Source organism: Lactuca serriola, chromosome 3 (assembly GCF_051521515.1).
Source record: "Lactuca serriola cultivar US96UC23 chromosome 3, Lser_US96UC23_V15, whole genome shotgun sequence".
Classification (NCBI taxonomy): Eukaryota; Viridiplantae; Streptophyta; class Magnoliopsida; order Asterales; family Asteraceae; genus Lactuca; species Lactuca serriola.
Window position 1 is genome coordinate 113,214,498 of NC_136410.1, and position 17,269 is coordinate 113,231,766.

At 42.7% G+C, this 17,269-nt stretch overlaps 1 protein-coding gene across 4 annotated transcripts; it reads right to left on the bottom strand.

Annotated features, from left to right (window-relative positions):
* Positions 1–741: 741 nt before the first annotated feature.
* Positions 742–4,736, bottom strand: LOC145093066 (transcription initiation factor IIF subunit alpha-like). 4 transcript variants are annotated; one of them, XM_079031110.1, is made up of 9 exons: positions 4,431–4,736; positions 4,280–4,347; positions 4,024–4,184; positions 3,192–3,568; positions 2,693–3,066; positions 1,926–2,607; positions 1,783–1,838; positions 1,304–1,698; positions 742–1,046 (listed from the first exon to the last, which is right to left on the bottom strand). In XM_079031110.1, the coding sequence occupies exons 3-5, from the start codon at positions 4,038–4,040 to the stop codon at positions 2,948–2,950; spliced, it is 513 nt and encodes a 170-aa protein (XP_078887236.1). In that variant the 5' UTR covers positions 4,041–4,184; positions 4,280–4,347; positions 4,431–4,736; the 3' UTR covers positions 742–1,046; positions 1,304–1,698; positions 1,783–1,838; positions 1,926–2,607; positions 2,693–2,947. The 4 variants fall into 4 exon arrangements, with proteins under 4 accessions (XP_078887236.1, XP_078887235.1, XP_078887234.1 ...); XM_079031109.1 differs by lacking the exons at positions 3,192–3,568; positions 4,024–4,184; positions 4,280–4,347; positions 4,431–4,736 and having other exon boundaries at positions 2,693–2,942; XM_079031108.1 differs by lacking the exons at positions 3,192–3,568; positions 4,024–4,184; positions 4,280–4,347; positions 4,431–4,736 and having other exon boundaries at positions 1,304–1,701; positions 2,693–2,942.
* Between the last annotated feature and the right edge of the window lie 12,533 nt (positions 4,737–17,269).

Here is a 17,269-nt window from a genome sequence, read left to right on the forward strand (position 1 = left end):
CATTATACTGTACTTGGAAGGGTACCTATGTGTGACCGGAAGGTCTTATATGCTATGAGATATATGTGCCATATGCTGATATGTGATATGTGTGTTTTATGTATGCTACGTATGATAAGGACCGGAAGGTCTAGATGATACGGAGCGGAAGGTCGAGAGGACACGGACCGGAAGGTAAGGAGGTTACGGACCTGAAGGTCGATACGAGTAGGACCGGAAGGTCTACCGGGATTTGGGGTGGAAGTCCCCTGAGACACTCGGACCGGAGGGTCCCACAAAGTTATGCACTACTAGAAAAACAACCTTTTACGACGCTCATTGCGCGTCGTAAAACGCTCAGACGACGCGCAAATGCGCGTCAAGAAAGGCCCTGTCATAAAGAGAGACGACGCGCATTTATGATGCACATTTACGACGCGCGGTTATGACACGCAATGCGTATCAAGGAAGGCCCTGTCATAAACGATTACGACACGCATTTGCGTGTCGTAACCTTACGACGCGCGTGTTTATGACATGCAATGCGTATCAAGGAAGGCCCTGTCAAGAAAGGCCATGTCATAAATGAAGATGACACACATTTTTGCGTATCATAATTTTAAATGTTCTAAAAAAATATATTTATATATTTATTAAATTTTAAATTAAATTTGCATTTAATGTCTCATAATAGAAATAAAATATCATATACAAAAAATACAATCCATTGCATAAAATTTAATGTCATACAATTCTATTTCTTACAATATCTAAATTTGCATCTAATCTACTCTATACATCAAATTCCAACTAAGCAAAATTGCATCTTGCCTTTCATAATTCTTTAAGACTAATGCTCCAAACTCATTTGATACATGATCGCAATCCAGATAAGATGGTGGGATTAAAATTTAAAATAAGGTTTTCTATTGTAGATTATTTGTAACCTAAGCATCAGATAAGTAAATTCCCGGATGATGTGGAGTGGCATCTTGTTCCATGACTCTCATTTCTTGATCAACACTTTCAAATACCCAATCTGGTAGACGAATCATGTCCACCAACACCTAGAAAGATATACATTTGGTATTTATGGGTTGACCAAGACAAAAAAAACCTATGAGAAATATCTTACAATAAGATTTTTAACATAATATCCTAATAGTTTTAACAGCCCAATTTATTTAGAGAAGAACATACCAAGAAATGAATTTAGCACAATCATTTATATAGATATTAACAAGACAATATAAAAAGAACAACAAAGGTTACCCCATATTCTAAAAACTAAAAGTTTGAGTTTTAGGGTTTCAAGTCAACATACTCGCATCCCAAATGCATAATCTTCAGCAGCCCTAAGAAGCTCGACTAGTTGAACAGCAGCATCAAGAGCATCTGGAGCCCATAAAGATGGTGCTTCTAATAATCCAAGAAGAAGTCTTTGAGTAGCACTTGGACTAGCAATAGCATAGTACCTATGGAAGAGCCTTGCATAAGTCTCTAAAGAAGGAAGCCCTGCAGCAAGATGCTCATCCATGGTTGTTGTTGGAGGAGGAAGTAATAGAGCAGGAACAACAGCTGCAGTTAGAGTAGCTGTTTCATAACGAGCAACTTCCTCATCACATAAACTTAAAATTACACCTGCGTCATCAGTAACAGCCCACCTTGCTGTAGATGGCATTAACTGTGGATGCTTTCCAGATCCATGTGAAAAAGCCACTACTAAACACAAAATTTTACTACTGTGTTAATTGTTATTATCCTTCTTCCAAAAGTTTTATTAAAAAAAACATTTCCACTTACCAAGAGAAGGTGGCTTCAGTTCCCCTGCAACGTATTTTCCCATAACACCCCCACACCTACATATGTTAATTAAGTAAGAAAATGTAATAGTCATGAAAACACACAAAAAGAACTTTTTTTTAATAAATTAAACAAACACTTACCAACAAAACTAGTTGCTTCTGATACCCATTTACTATCGTTGACTTCATCAGCATATCGGTTAATGACAACACCTTCAATGTAATTTGTATGGGGAATAATCCCCGATGGCCTATCCACTGTACTCCCACCTTCATATACATTTCTTTTGTTCGGGCCCCAGGATTCATACGAAGCTGCCCGACCCCCAACCTCACTGCCCGCAACCTGGCCGAGATTTGGGTCTTGGTATAAGTCTGATACAGGTCTTTTTTGAGATAATCCACTTCCCATTGTAAGATTTAAATCCATTGCTGTAGTTGCAGCTTCATCAATGTCTTCTGTTTGTTGTTCAGCTTCAACCCATCTATTGATTCCACTTGCTGCACTTATTCCATGTGTGATTACAATCTTTTTACTTGCTTCAGGGACATCAACGTTGTCAGGGGAAAAACGGGAAGGACGATTTACATGAATGAAATCTAAGATTCTTACTGTGGCCCCACATAAGCTGCAATCCAATAAGGGGGATCTAGTTTCCTTCTTTGAAGAATCTTCAGATATTGCTTTCTTATTAGGGTTATGATGTTTACTAGGATTAAAAGAAGCACCATTTTTAGTTGATTGAGCAGAATGTTCTTCACAATCTTGAACATTTGGAAGCCACCTTGGCTCCCACTCACAAAGGCTTATCAACTCCTGTGCCTAAATATAGAAAAAAATTACAACTTTTGATAGAATGAATCATTTTTAAAACAGAGGAAAATGTACATGTACGTGTGTGTCTTACACGTGAATATATGCATAACACTTCTTTGGTGTTTTAAATATCAGATTGAAGAAGAAACCGATTGATTTCTGGGCCTCTTGAAACCTTCATTTGGTCAAGTGTTGAAGTAGCCACAAGGGGTAGAAATGGAAATTGAAGGAGTCCATCACAGCGGCCTTTGTAACCTCATCGTCTTCATCTTGGATATATATTATATATATTATTTAATGTTTTAAAAAACAATATTTTAATTTTATCTGTTTTTTTAAAGTGAACCTATTTGATTTCAGGAGGAGCGGGGATTTCATGGGATAATAAGTCTTCACACTCTTCAGGATCATTATCAACTGCTTCATCAACATCTGTGAAAATCTCCTCATGCTCCCAGTCATCACCTGAAATCTCACATATAATAACAAATAAACAAACAACCTATTTTCATTTCTCATGGAAAATTCAAATTCAAGTAGTAAATGGAATGTGTCATTCCATTCCATTATCCAAACAACAAAACAATCACCTTTCTCAATATCATCATCATCAAAATCAAGATCACCACCTCTAGGGCCTTCCTCATCATCATCACCTCCTCTTTTATTAAGTCCAAGTCTATTTTTCTTTGCAAACTCTTCATCCTCATCTTCTTCTCCTCTATCTGACACATTCCCTTCATCATCATCTACATTATTCTTTTTACGCCCTCTGCCACCACCTCCACCACCACCACCTTCCTTGTCATTAGGCCTTTCAACTTCACCAAAAGCAGTTGCACCGTTGTTTGCAGCTTTCATCATCCATCTTTCATACTCATTTGCAGTTTTCCTTCTGTTTTTTATCTTTTCTTCTGCTTCCTCAAGTGTAAGTTGCTTGTATTGTGCAACTTTGTTGAAGTTGTACCTAAACACCAAATGTAATAATAACAAGTGTTGGTTGTATATCACTAATGGCATGTTCTTTTCATCAAGTGTTGTATACACGTCATCTGTTTCACTTTTAAGAGAATGAAATCTGTAAATGTAAATATATGACCATTTTACCCTTCTGTTTAGGCTTAAAATTAGGGTAGTGGAATAGTATAGTTCCTAGTATCTTTTTTAATCTATATGTGCTTTTTGTATAGTATTTGCATTCTTACTTTTATCCTCCATTAAGAGCTCATGTTTCATATGGGATTTGGGTATTGTTGTTTTTGTTTACCCTTCTGTTTAGAGTCAATGCAGAATAGCAAATGATTGTTTATTTGATAGCTGTTAGAAACTCAAAGATTTGAGACTTTAAAACACTACATAGATAAAACCATGATTATGTTAACAATCACTGCTTTATAGTTGTATAAATATACTCTTACTTACCATATAGTAAAGATCATATTTAAACATGTCGACTCTCTTTTCTGTTAACCAGTAATCAAGAAATGGGCCAACAAGTAGAAGGGATCCAGCATGGATGGGTGTTGTATGTCCCAACAGATTGAAAGAGCTTAATTATACATCATATCAGTTGCTAGAGAAACCTATGCAAAACGAGACAAAAATCACAATTAATTATTGATAACTTTGAATTAAATCTCATAACATATATAATTATTGAAAATTTTGAGTTTGTTACCTTTTCAAACACTTTATGAACATAGCTAAGAGCAACAGTTCAGTGCTGGCTATTTGTCCAGAGGCAAACTGCAACAGATTAAGGAATTAGTTTTCATTATATATTTATTTATATCAAAAAAACAAACATATGTAAGTGAGAGTAAAATTACCATGTTGTCTATGTTGTATCTTGCAGCATAGCCAAGACTAGATTTGCGATGTTGACCAGCCCAGAACACTTCCCCACCTAAAGACAGGTGAGGGCAACACCTACCCCTTTTCGATCAGAACATAGAGCACGAGTTGTACAAGCCTCAACCGATTGGCTTTTGTGTCCCGTCAGCCACCAGCACAACGAAAATTCTTCTTTTTTTTTCAATTCAAAGCTTGGTCAACTGAAAACTGGTCTGGTCCAACACAGATGGTGGAAAACAGCACAAAATTCCTCTGCAATGATGATAGGCTAGGGTTTTAGAAAGAAAGAAGAGAGGAAATGTTTAGAGAGAGAGAGAGAGAAAGAAATTAAAAATTAGGTATGGATGATTGTGACCTTCAGAGATGACGTACACTTCTCTAAACCATATCAGGGCGAACCCATACCATCTAGAACTGAAAAACAGAGGAAACGATCATCTTTTTCTTCAAGCCCATAATAAGGTTACTGTATTTTGAAAATACGTTAAGAACAGTACCACAGCTCTGATGCATCTTCTCCTTGGCCTTAAACTCTCTCTCTCTCTCTCTCTCTCTCTCTCTCTCTCTCTCTCTCTCTGCCCGTTTTTTCTTTTTTTCCCATTTTCTGTTCATTCTTCTCGCGCGCACACACATCCCATCTGGGAAGTAAGACGACATGAATGATGGTGGAGGTTATAGTCGGTGGTGGCTGGTTTAGGTATTTTAGAGAATATGAGATATTTTTGTTCAGAGAGAGAAAGTGGAATCGATGAGATTGTAAGCTTCGGTTACTGTATACCAAAAAATCCGATGTAAGCTTGAATGAAAGTAGAATCGATAACAATGTAAAGAGCCCCAAATTGAAACCTTGTCCGGTAGAATCGATTTGAGAGTGAGTGTTGGATTTATTGCTTCCCTTTCCTGGTTCGCTTACCCTTTAGTTACCCTAGTCGACCAATTCAAGCTTTCACGAAAAACCCTAGGTAGCAACTGATAGATACAAGAAGGATGGGGCGAAGGTAGGATTGGATCCGATTTCAAAGAGAAACAGTAGATTTCACTACCCTTTCCCGGTTCGCTTGACCTTTGGTTACCTCGGTCAATCGATTCAAACTTTCAATAAAAACCCTAGGTAGCGACCGAGAGAGACAAGAGGGAAAGGAAGGAGCTTCAATAATCTGGGCAAGGGGGAATGAAGAAAAAGATGCGGGGTTTTTAATTTTTTAGGATTTCATTTTCCCCTGGATGGAATGCGCGTTCCATTAAAATTTATAAAGCGACGTCTTTAGACGACACACATTTTGTTATAGGTGCCCTCCGTGTTTTTTTTTTTGTTTAGACACTATTTTAAGGGCACGCAGTAATGCGTGACATAAATATTTAAATTTTTTTAAAGAGACGATACTTTTTTAATGTCACTCTCTTTTGCGTAACATAAATCAGTCAGTGTCGTTGTTTGCACATCGTAAAAGGGTCTTTTTATTGTAGTGATGGCCTGGAAAGGCGTATGTGTTGTATGTGGTATTTTGGGGAACTCTCTAAGCATTTATGCTTACAGTGTTGTGTTATGTGTTTCAGGTACCAGTGAGGATCACGGGAAGGCGCCGACATGATCCGTACACACTGAGAGGATTTATGTATTTGAGATCTTTTGAGATTCTGGGATTTGTTATTTATGATGACATTGGATACGATTGTTGAATATTGTTTTTTGGTGATTGAAAATATGATTTTAAAAATGAAAAATTGTTTTGAAAATTTTGTCGTTACAAGTTGGTATTAGAGCCTTGGTTTGAGGGATTCGGGTGCAACTTCGGATGTATCTGAACTCAAACTAAGGATTTGAGAAAGTTTTTCATAAAATAAACAATTTTTCTAAGAGAGTAAAGGATTTTGGAAAAGGCAGAACGGAGCGGTGTGTACGATCAGTTAGCGCCCGAACGGTGATTTCCCAAAATACCCTTACATTATGTGTTATGAGATATGTTATGATATGATATGCATGCTAGAGTAGGCTAGGTATTCATATTAGGACTAGAGTGGCATGATTTGTGATGCCTTATCCTAGGAAGATTTCTGCTGCTATTAGATGCTTGAGAGTGAGTAGGTAGCAGTGAGGAGCTTATGAGAGGTTTACCGAAGGGTAGCCTATTCTAGCGAGATGTAGAGTACTTGTGAACTGAGATCGAATGAGGAGGACTTGGGGTGAATGCTGATGCGGTGTGGACAGTAGTATAAGGGCCCATACTACCGAAGACACCGTATCAGTGCGCAGTCCAAGGAAGAATCCTTAGGGTACTAGGGAACAAGTAGGGATGTGTTATCGAGTGCGAGTATGCTCGAGCGGGTCTCTGATATTTTATGTTGTATTTCAGAGAGACATCATGGTTGGGACACGCCACACACCTGAGAGCAGTGGTGCTAGCGAGGAGGAGATCCGCAGGTTGATTCATGAGGAGGTGGTTGCTGCCATCCTAGCCGAGATTCCAGAGATGTTTGGGTCTATCAAGACCACATTGATTGAGACTTGTGATGAGCGGTATGCAGCAGTGACTGAGGCTCCGGCTGCTGCAGCTACTGCAGCTGTTGCTTCTGACATGCCTCAGGGAGGTTACTCGTTGTTGTTTCAGCAGTTCAGCAACACGAAGCCACCAGAGTTTCATGGGACGCAGGATCCGATCGCTGCGATGAGATGGATTTCTAATATCGAGGGATGCTTCTACACGTGTTCATGTCCAGAGCATCTGAGGGTACGGTTCGCGCTAAACCAGCTTCGATTGGGAGCGAAGGACTGGTTGAAGTTCGTCACGGTGAGCTTCACTCCCGCGGAGATTTCTAAGGTGACCTGGGAGAGATTCGCCACCAGGTTCAGAGACGATTATGTTCCCCCAGTGGAGAGGGAGCGGTTGGCTCAGGAGTTCTTGATCCTCAAGCAGGGTACTGATTCAGTTACTGTAATTTCCAAGAAGTTTCATGAGAGGGCGATGTTCTGTCCTGAGCAGGTGTCTACCGAGCAGGCACGCATGAGCCGATATTTGAGCATTCTGAAGAGGGATATTCGGGATTTTGTATCGAACTCGACTTACCGGACATTTTTTGAGCTTCAAGAAAATGCCCGGAAGAGGGAGATTGAGTTGGAGACTCAGGCCAAGGAGGAGGCCGAGTCTCAGGGGATGGATAAGCGGCCGACACAGTCTCAGCTGACAGCCAAGCGGGCAAAGCCCACCGATTCGAGATTTGGAGGCCAGAAGGGCCGCACTTGTGGAAAGTGTGGCAAAGGACACGACGGGGTTTGTCGATCGGGTGCTTGCTACAAATATGGAATGGAGGGGCATATAGCCATGGATTGCCCCAAAGGATTCATGGTTTGCTTTCATTGCAACCAGACGGGACATCGGAAGGCCGAGTGTCCGCAGCTACGGAGGACAACATAGGGAGCACATCAAGGATCTGCCCCTGCTGCCGTGCGAGCTACTGAGGTTCGGCCAGTGAAGGCCGAGGCACCGAAGGCTCACGGGAGAGCCTTCCAGTTGATAGCGGAGGAGGTCCGTGCAGCGCCTGTTATCATGGCTGGTATGTATTCTTTCATTTATTTATCTTGACTTTGAGGTGTTGTGCTTATATTATGGTATGCGTAGGTACTTTTCTTGTGAATTTTGTACCTGCTTTGGTGTTATTTGACTCGGGTGCGAGTCGGTCATTTATTTCCTTGGCATTTAGTCAGCACATCAGTGTCCAACGTGAGGCGCTGAGTCGACCTCTGCGAGTTTCTATAGCTGACGAGCGAGCGGTGTATGCTACAGATGTGATTCGAGGATGTATACTCGAGATCTTCGGTGTGGAGTTCCCGATAGATCTGGTCCCAATTGCCATGGGGGACGTGTGTGTCATAGTGGGCATGGATTGGTTGAGCTGATTTGGGGCTGTTATAGACTGCGAGCGTCAGTTGGTGACGATACGAGACCCTAGTGGGGGAGTACTTACGGTGTACGGCGAGGGTACCCGATGTGGGTCAGCGTTTTGTTCGGCTGACAGAGCGACGCAGAGTTTGCAGCAGGGCTGTAGTGGGTTTGTAGCCTATGTGATGGACACACGAGTGGCCACTGGGAGGCCAAGTTCGAGTGATGAGGTTCCGATAGTGTGCGAGTTCCCGGATGTTTTTCTCGAGGATTTTCCAGGTGTGCCTCCCGAGAGGCAGGTAGAGTTCTGTATCGATTTGGTTCTGGGGGCAGCGCCTCTCGCCAAGGCACCTTATCGTCTTGCGCCGCCAGAGATGCAAGAGTTATCCTCGCAGCTTCAGGAGCTGCTGGGGAATGGGTTTATTAGACCGAGTAGCTCACCATGGGGAGCGTCGATCCTTTTTGTCAAGAAAAAGGAGGGTTCACACCGGATGTGCATTGATTATCGGGAGTTGAACAAGTTGATGGTCAAGAACTGTTATCTGTTACTAAGGATCGACGATCTGTTCGATCAGTTCCAGGGGGCGTCTTGGTTCTCCAAGATAAGACTTGAGGTCGGGATATCATCGGATGAGAGTTCGGGATGAAGATATCCAGAAGACAGCGTTCAGAACTCGTTATGGGCATTACGAGTTCATGGTGATGCCTTTTGGGCTCACCAATGCACCGGCGACATTCATGGATCTCATGAACAGGGTGTGTAGGCCAATGCTAGATCGATCGATGATCATGTTCATTGATGATATTTTGGTGTATTCGAGATCTAGAGAGAAGGACGAGGAGCATCTGAGAGAGATTCTTGGGGTATTAAGGTCGGAGAGGCTTTTTGCCAAATTCTCCAAGTGTGATTTTGGTTACGAGAGGTCCAGTTCTTGGAACACCTCGTTAACCACGCTGGGATATTGGTCGATCCGGCCAAGATTGAGGCGGTTATGAGATGGGAGGTGCCGAGATCACCCACCGAGATCAGAAGTTTTCTAGGATTGGCCGACTATTATCGGAGATTTATCAGAGATTTTTCCAAGATCGCCGTGCCTCTCACCAGGTTGACCCGGAAGGGTGTTGCTTTTTCATGGGGTCCAGAGTAGCATACCTTGTTTGAGACACTTCGCCAGAGATTGTGCGAAGCCCCGGTGCTAGCCCTCCCGGAAGGGATGGAGGATTTTATGGTGTATTGTGACGCATCGATATCGGGGTTGGGTGCAGTACTTATGTAGAAGGGGCATGTGATAGCGTAGGCATCGAGGCAGCTAAAGCCTCATGAGACGAGGTATCCCACCCACGATTTGGATTTGGGGGCAGTGGTGTTCGCCCTCATGATCTGGCGTCACTATTTGTATGGGGTTCAGTGTACCATCTACACGGACCACAAGAGTTTGAAGTATTTGATGGATCGGCCCAATCTGAATATGAGCCAAAGGAGATTGTTGGATGTGGCAAAGGATTACGATTGTGAGATCCTGTACCAGCCGGGAAGGCTAATGTCGTAGCTGATGCCCTGAGCCGTAGGGCAGAGAGCGCACCGATTCGAGACATTTGCATGTGGTTGACAGTGATGACTCTGGTGTTGGACACCATTTGGGAGGCCCAGGCAGAGTCTGTGAGACCGGAGAACCGTAAGAGAGAGCGGGTGATTAGGCAGGTGTCGGAGTTCATTACCGATAGTCTCGGGCTTATGACCCTTCAGGGTCAGATTTAGGTGTTGTATGCGGGCGGGGCGCACACCACTTTGATGGAGTAGACGCATAGATTGACATTTTCGATCCATCCCGGGGCCACTAAGATGTATTTGGATTTGAAGAAGGATTATTGGTGGCCATGTATGAAGAGGGATGTCGCACGGTTTGTTGAGAGGTGCTTAACCTGTCGCAGGGTTAAGGTCGAGCACCAGCGACCACATGGCATGTTGCAGCCACTTGAGGTTCCCCAATGGAAGTGGGAACAGATTTCTATGGATTTAATCACCAAGTTGCTGAGGACCGCGAGGGCTGTCGATGCAATTTGGGTGATCGTCGACCGGCTGACGAAGACTGCTCACTTTCTTGCTATCAGTGAGATCTCTTCTGCTGAGAGGCTGGCAGGGTTGTACGTGAGGGAGGTGCTATCACGGCATGGAGTGCTGATCTTGATTGTATCAGACCGGGATGTATGATTTACTTCCAGGTTCTGGAAGAAGTTCCACGAGGAGTAGGGCACGAGGTTGGATTTCAATATCGCTTACCACCCTCAGACAGACAGACAAAGTGAGCGGACGATTCAAACGCTCGAGGATATGCTTCGGGCATGTGTGTTGGACTTCGGAGGGATTTGGGACACGTATCTGTCATTGGATGAGTTTTCTTATAACAACAGCCACCATTCGAGCATTGGTATGCCTCCCTTTGAGTTGTTGTATGGGAGGAGGTGTCGGACTCCCATCTGTTGGGGAGAGGTAGGGTAGCGAGTGATGGGCAGCACTGAGATAGTGCTTCAGATGGTAGAGCAGATACAGCAGGTTAGACAGTGTTTGCTGACGGCCCAGAGTCGCCAGAAGAGTTACGCGGATAGGCGACGATCCGAGCTCGAGTTTCAGGTTGGAGCTTTTGTACTCCTAAATGTGTCTCCTTGGAAAGGAGTGATCCGATTCAGGAAAAGGGGCAAGTTGGGGCCCCGGTACATTGGACCGTTCAGGGTGACCGTGAGGGTGGGCATGGTAGCTTATCGGTTGGAGCTAGTCAAATACATGATACTTTCCACGTGTCTCAGTTGAGGAAGTGTATAGCCGACGAGTCCGCGGTAGTACCGCTGGAGGATATTCAGGTGGATACGGGCCTGAATTATGTTGAGAGACCGACCGCAATCTTGGATCGGAAGATCAAGGTTCAGAGGAACAAGGAGGTGCCTCTGGTTCAGGTCCAGTGGCAGCATCGTAGGGGGTCCGAGCTGACTTGGGAGCCGTAGTCGGAGATGCGGGAGCAGCATCCGGAGTACTTTTCGGCATGAGACTTCGAGGGCGAAGTCTGGTTCTAGTGGGGGAGAATTGTAACATCCCGAAATTCAGGTAAAGCTATTTAACCCTTCTCTTTTGTCAAGCTGTCAAGTTTAAACCTTGATTGAATTTTGTGGCAAATGAATACGTTGGGGGTACTGGGGAGTACGTTGCGCGTACTCATGTGCTTAATTTGGACGTGGACTCGCCTGGGTACGCTGGGCGTACCCAGGGTTACGCTGGGCAATGAGGACCCAAATGCAAACCCTAATATTTGGCTTGTGCACTATATAAAGGATGCTAAGGCTTATTCCCCAGCCACCATATCAGAGAGTGAAACCCTAAGAGAGCCTTCCTTCGTCCTTAAGCTTGTGTGTGAGTGTTTTGAGCTAAAAGTGCCTTGGTGTGTTGGTGAAGAAGAAGGAGAGGATCTTGTGAAGGCAATGACTTGAAGTGCAAGTTTGGATCTGAGATCTTCAGAGGAAGAAGCTTCATCTAGAGGTATAAAGTTCAAACTTTGCTATTTATTTTGGTTTTTTGTAGCATGGACCATTTCTAGGGTTAAAAGTCCCAAAGGTGGAGACTTTATGAGTGTAAGGGACTCCATGGACCTAGATTTGTCCCATTCCTGTGATATTTGTGTTATAGATCCATAAAAATCCCAACTTGGTCGTTGTTATGGGGTCATGCTTGAGTTATGAGCTTTTCTAGGGTTGGAAATGGAATGTTATGGGTGTTAGTGACTTGTCCAGCCATGCAAAGGCTTCAAGTCACCAACTTTATGGATTAAGAGGCTTAGAAATGGTCAGATCTAGAAGTTGGACATATGTGTTAACTGTTTAAGACCCCAAGAGCTAAGGAGTCTGAAACTGGGAGTTACGCGGGGTGTAATCCCAGTATGCGCGACATAAGGGGTCGCGTTCCCCGTTTCTGTAAGGTCGCCGGGTACGCCAAGCGTACCGGTTTGGTATGTGCGGCGTAACCCGGAGAGTTGACTTTTGTTGACTTTTAGGGTTTGCTCAAATTTAAGGTCTTTGAGCCGTGAGAGGGGTAAAATGGTCTTTTACCCTTCTGAGAGTGCTAAGAGAGGGAATAGTCCAACCTTGAGAATGGTATTAATTAGATTGCTTATTCCATGTAATTAGGCAGAGGCTAGACCGGGTTTTACCGAGTTTGAGATTACCAAGTCACCCAAGGTGAGTTTTCTCACTATACTGTACCTGGAAGGGTACCTATGTGTGATCGGAAGGTCTTATATGCTATGAGATATATGTGCTATATGCTGATATATGACATGTGTGTGTTATGTATGCTATGTATGACAAGGACCGGAAGGTCAAGATGATACGGAGCGGAAGGTCGAGAGGACACGGACCGGAACGTCAGGAGGTTACGGACCGGAAGGTCGATACAAGTAGGACCGGAAGGACTACCGGGATTTCGGACGGAAGTCCCCTGAGACACTCGGACCGGAGGGTCCCACAAAGTTATGGCCTGGAAAGGCGTATGTGTTGTATGTGGTATTTTGGGGAACTCACTAAGCATTTATGTTTCCAGTGTTGTGTTATGTGTTTCAGGTACCAGTGAGGATCACGGGAAGGCGTCGGCATGATCCGTACACACTGAGAGGATTTATGTATTTGAGATCTTTTGAGATTCTGGGATTTGTTATTTATGATGACATTGAATACGGTTGTTGAATATTGTTTTTGGGTGATTGATTTTAAAAATGAAAAAATGTTTTGAAAATTTTGTTGTTACACTATCTCGGATCTATGAGCTCAAGATACTCAAGCTCCTATTCACTAGCTTCTCTTTCCTTCTTCCAAGCTTCTAAGCTCCAAAACAAACTTCACAAGACCAAACACACACAATGTAACGCCTGTGTTTCCGGGCTTGCCATTTTTAGCAATGTAATAGTCTAGGTTAACCTTTGTAACCCGTTCTGAAATAATAAGGGTGTATTATTTGAGTATTATGTGTTTTGTGCTTAATTGCTTAATTATGTGGTTTGATTAATTAAGAATAAAAATAAGCGTCAAAATTTAAGTGTAAAATAAACTTAATATCTTTGGGTAATGTTGTAGTAGTTGAAATGAGGTTTTCGAATATATATAGAACGCCCAAATCTGACTTCGTATGAGGAAGTTATGATTTATTGAAGTTTTGACTTAGCGGTATGCAGCCTGAAATACTCGATTTGAGATCGAGCGGTTTTTAGCCGAAGCAATCTAAACGAGGATCGAAGGTCTCATTGTTAGTATCGAAGCGATGAAAAGTTAGGCGAGAACGGACGTCAAACGAAGAAGTTATGAATTTATAACGAAGTTTTTCTGTCGCGGCCTATTAAAAATAAAAAATCAAAATAAAGTTAAAATTAGCCGACGGAGTCTAAACGAAAGTTGTAGAGCGTAGTCTCACCTTCGCGTGGATATAAAGAACGTCGAAAACGGAGTTCGTATGAAGAAGATATGAATTTCCGAAGTGTATTAAATATTTTGTGTTTAAATTAAATCTTTAAATCCGGCATTATCCGAAGAGGAGTCAGCGATCCGATCCGAAGTACGCCCCGCGTACACCGAAGATGTCGACACTCGCAGCAAGTGGCTTCGGATGACGAACGCAGTGACGATTTCGGACCTGTACGCCCCGCGTATAGGCGTACGCCCCGCGTACTCCGAGGCTCCAGCCTCCTATAAATAGGATGCGAGGGCAGCCGGTTCTTTTGTTCATTTTCTCTCTTCTCTCTCCCGTTTTGCATCGATTTGCGTGCCAGAAATACCCCGAAGCCCCGGTATTATTCTCGAGCCCCGAGGCAAGTCCCGAGATCCCGAAGATCCCGAGAAGTGCGGTTCTCGAGCCGAAGCTCTGCCCGCGAGAAGTTCGATTTTTGTAGAGATCTTCTAGATCTGCTGAGGATTACTACTTCTGCAATTCGTAGTGCTGTCCGATCATCTTCTGATCAAGTGAGTGTATACTACCTTTCATAAACACGATAATAATACAAGTATGGTTCGAGTGTATTAAGTATATTGTTGTTTATATGTGCGAGTGCGTAGTTACTTTCTTTTAACGCGTGACTATGAAGTATTTTATATGATATACTTGTTATGTGTATATTTTGTGGTTATATGCGTGAATGGATATTCACTTTATTCTATCTCATAGATCTGAATTGTTTTCTATGAAATACGTGTTACGTGGGTATGCCTCATCTGTTATGTGGAATATATATTGAATAAAAATGCTATACAGGTTTTAAACTATGTATGAAAATATATATATTTATCTACTAATATGTTGGGTAGAACATGGGTAGATAGTTGGTGTGTAATAAACAGATGAGAGGCCTCGATGTTGTTGTTGTTGTTGATCTAGTTATTCAGCGGAGTATGGATAACAAGCACGTACTCTTTCTAGACAGTCCAGTGGAACGCTAGCAGGTTCATAACCTGTAGGTGTTGTGAACGATGTGTTCACCGGTGTACTCTATCCCCCTCATGGTTGCCTTTAGGATATCTATTGTTGAGGAAACCCCTTAGCAGTGATGTCAGTCCCGATGAAAATCCTAGATTAGGTCCCTTGAGATAGATGTTGTTTTAGGGACGTAAAGTGAGGATAACAGGAATGGATAATTGGGAGAGTGATTGGTTGGTGAAATTAAATATAATTTATTTATTGTGGGTTGAAAACCCTATATGCTCACCAGGCTCCCAAGCCTGACCCACTCTGTTTTAATTGTATTATAGGTAGTGGCGCGAAGGCATAAGATGGTTGAATCATCAAGTTGTTTTGTTTACAAGTCTGTATATGTATATATTTGTTGAATGACTTGTAATGTTATCGTTTATGCTTTATGGTCTGTATCGGAACATGAGATCCCGAGTTTTGATTATATAATGACAATGCATCTCTTGAGGAAATGCTTTGATAAATATTATTTTATCATGTTTTGTTTTGGGAACAAATTCCACAACTCTTTCAAATCAAAAGGATTTAATCTGAAATTATTTAAAAGCATAAATGAAAATCGTTCTTTTCTGGCCGTGATTTTGGGGATGTCACAGTTGGTATCAGAGCATTAGTTTAAGCGAACTAGGAATTTGTAGGATTTCTAGACTTAAACTTAGAATACTAAGTGGAAATTGTGAGTTGTGTGTCTGTTGGATTTTAGACACGAGCACTAGTTGATTTTAGGAAAGTTGCCTAAAATGCTTTTATGTGCTAAATGTTATATGTTGCCATATATGATATTAATTGTTCGGATCTACGGTCTGTTGCCGACCGGATCTGGAAACCTTATGTGTGTAGGATTCTAAGCGTATGCCTACGTTATTAGAACTAGCATGTAAACGTTTCGGAGTAATAAGGATGAATTGAATATCTATCGTGAATGAGGATCTAATTTCACCTTATTCGGTGTGTAGATCAAAAATGGTGAGAACAAGGAGTGGCGTTGGAAACGCGGATGAAAATAGGAATCAACCGCCAGTTATTGAGCAAATACTTGTTGTAGCAGCAGCACCAGAACCAATAACAATGGCTGCGGTGCAAGCCATGATTCGGGCTATGTTAGCCGAACAAAGGGATGAGATGCGACAGATGTTGCATGATAATAGGGATGAACCTATTATACCTATTGAGGAACCCGAATTGGTTCCCGAGCAATCGGAGGAAGGGAACAATAGTCGCATTATGAGTCAAGTTGGGACTCAAGGAGAACGAAGGAACAATCCGGAAAGGAGAAACAACAAGGATGGGCGAATGTACAAGAACTTCTTGGGCGCCAAACCGCCAAGTCTTTCTGGGAGCCCAAAGCCTGTTGAGATAATGGATTGGATCTCCGAAATGGAGATGGTGTTTGAAAGTTGCGACTGTAGCAACAAACAAAAGACTGTCTTTGCAGTCAGACAACTGAAGACTGGTGTCTTGATTGGTGGAAGTTGTTGGCAGATACTATGCCACGAGGAGAAGCCCTGAAAATGTCATGGGAGGAGTTCTTGGAGCAACTAAGGGTGCAATATTATTCAGAGATAGATCTGATTGATCTGAACAATGAGTTCCAAAACTTGAAGAAGGGGAAGATGAGCATAGACGACTATGCTACTGCATTCACTGAGAAAATGAAGTTATTTTTGTACCTAGTGCCAACGGAACTCTCCAAGATTAAGAGGTTTGCTAATGGACTGCCTGCCGACTTTGGTCCGACAGTCAAGATGGGAACTACTCTGAAAACGGTTGTTCGTGCAGCTAAGAATGTGGAGGCCCAGCAGAAGGAAAAGGGTCTGGAAAGGATAGATGTTGGAGAAAAGAGGAAGTTTTGATGGAACTTCAGGGTCCAACAAGAAAAACAAGTTCACGAAGTCTCGTTCGAGGGGAAGTGGAGGTGAAGCGAAATGGTGCGACAAATGTAAGAAGAAGCATCATGGAAGATGTGAGGTGGCGAACACATGCTACACGTGTGGAAAGCCAGGGCACTATGCCAATGAATGTACCCTCACTAAGAAAGTTTGCTATGGTTGTGGTGAGGAGGGACATATGTCGAAGGACTGCCCGAAGAAGAAAGAGGCAGCTAGACCCAACATTCCACCAAAGCCAAAGGCGAGAGCATTCCAGATGACACTGGAAGCTGTTAAAGATGAAGCTGATGTCGCTTCAGGTACCTTTCTCGTTAACGAATTGCATGCCCAAATTTTATTTGATTCTGGAGCCAACTACTCCTTTATATCGCATGAATTTGGTAGAAAGCTAGCTTTGCCTGTTGTTAGACTAGATGATGCCTTATTAGTCGAAGTTGCTAGTGGCAAGTTTGTACCTGTTAGCCATCGTATGAAAAACATCTTAATTGATCTGAATGGGAATAAGTTCCACGAGGAATTATTGCCTATCGAACTTAATGGTTTCGACA

Excerpts from the sequence above, each read along its gene's own strand:
- LOC145093066 (XM_079031108.1), bottom strand. The coding sequence starts at position 1,825 with ATGGGAAAATACGTTGCAGGGGAACTGAAGCCACCTTCTCTTG. Across the intron at positions 1,702-1,782 it reads ACTGAAGCCACCTTCTCTTG|TAGTGGCTTTTTCACATGGA; the intron begins GTAAGTGGAAAT and ends TTTTGTGTTTAG. Across the intron at positions 1,047-1,303 it reads ATTATGCATTTGGGATGCGA|GTGTTGGTGGACATGATTCG; the intron begins GTATGTTGACTT and ends ATATCTTTCTAG.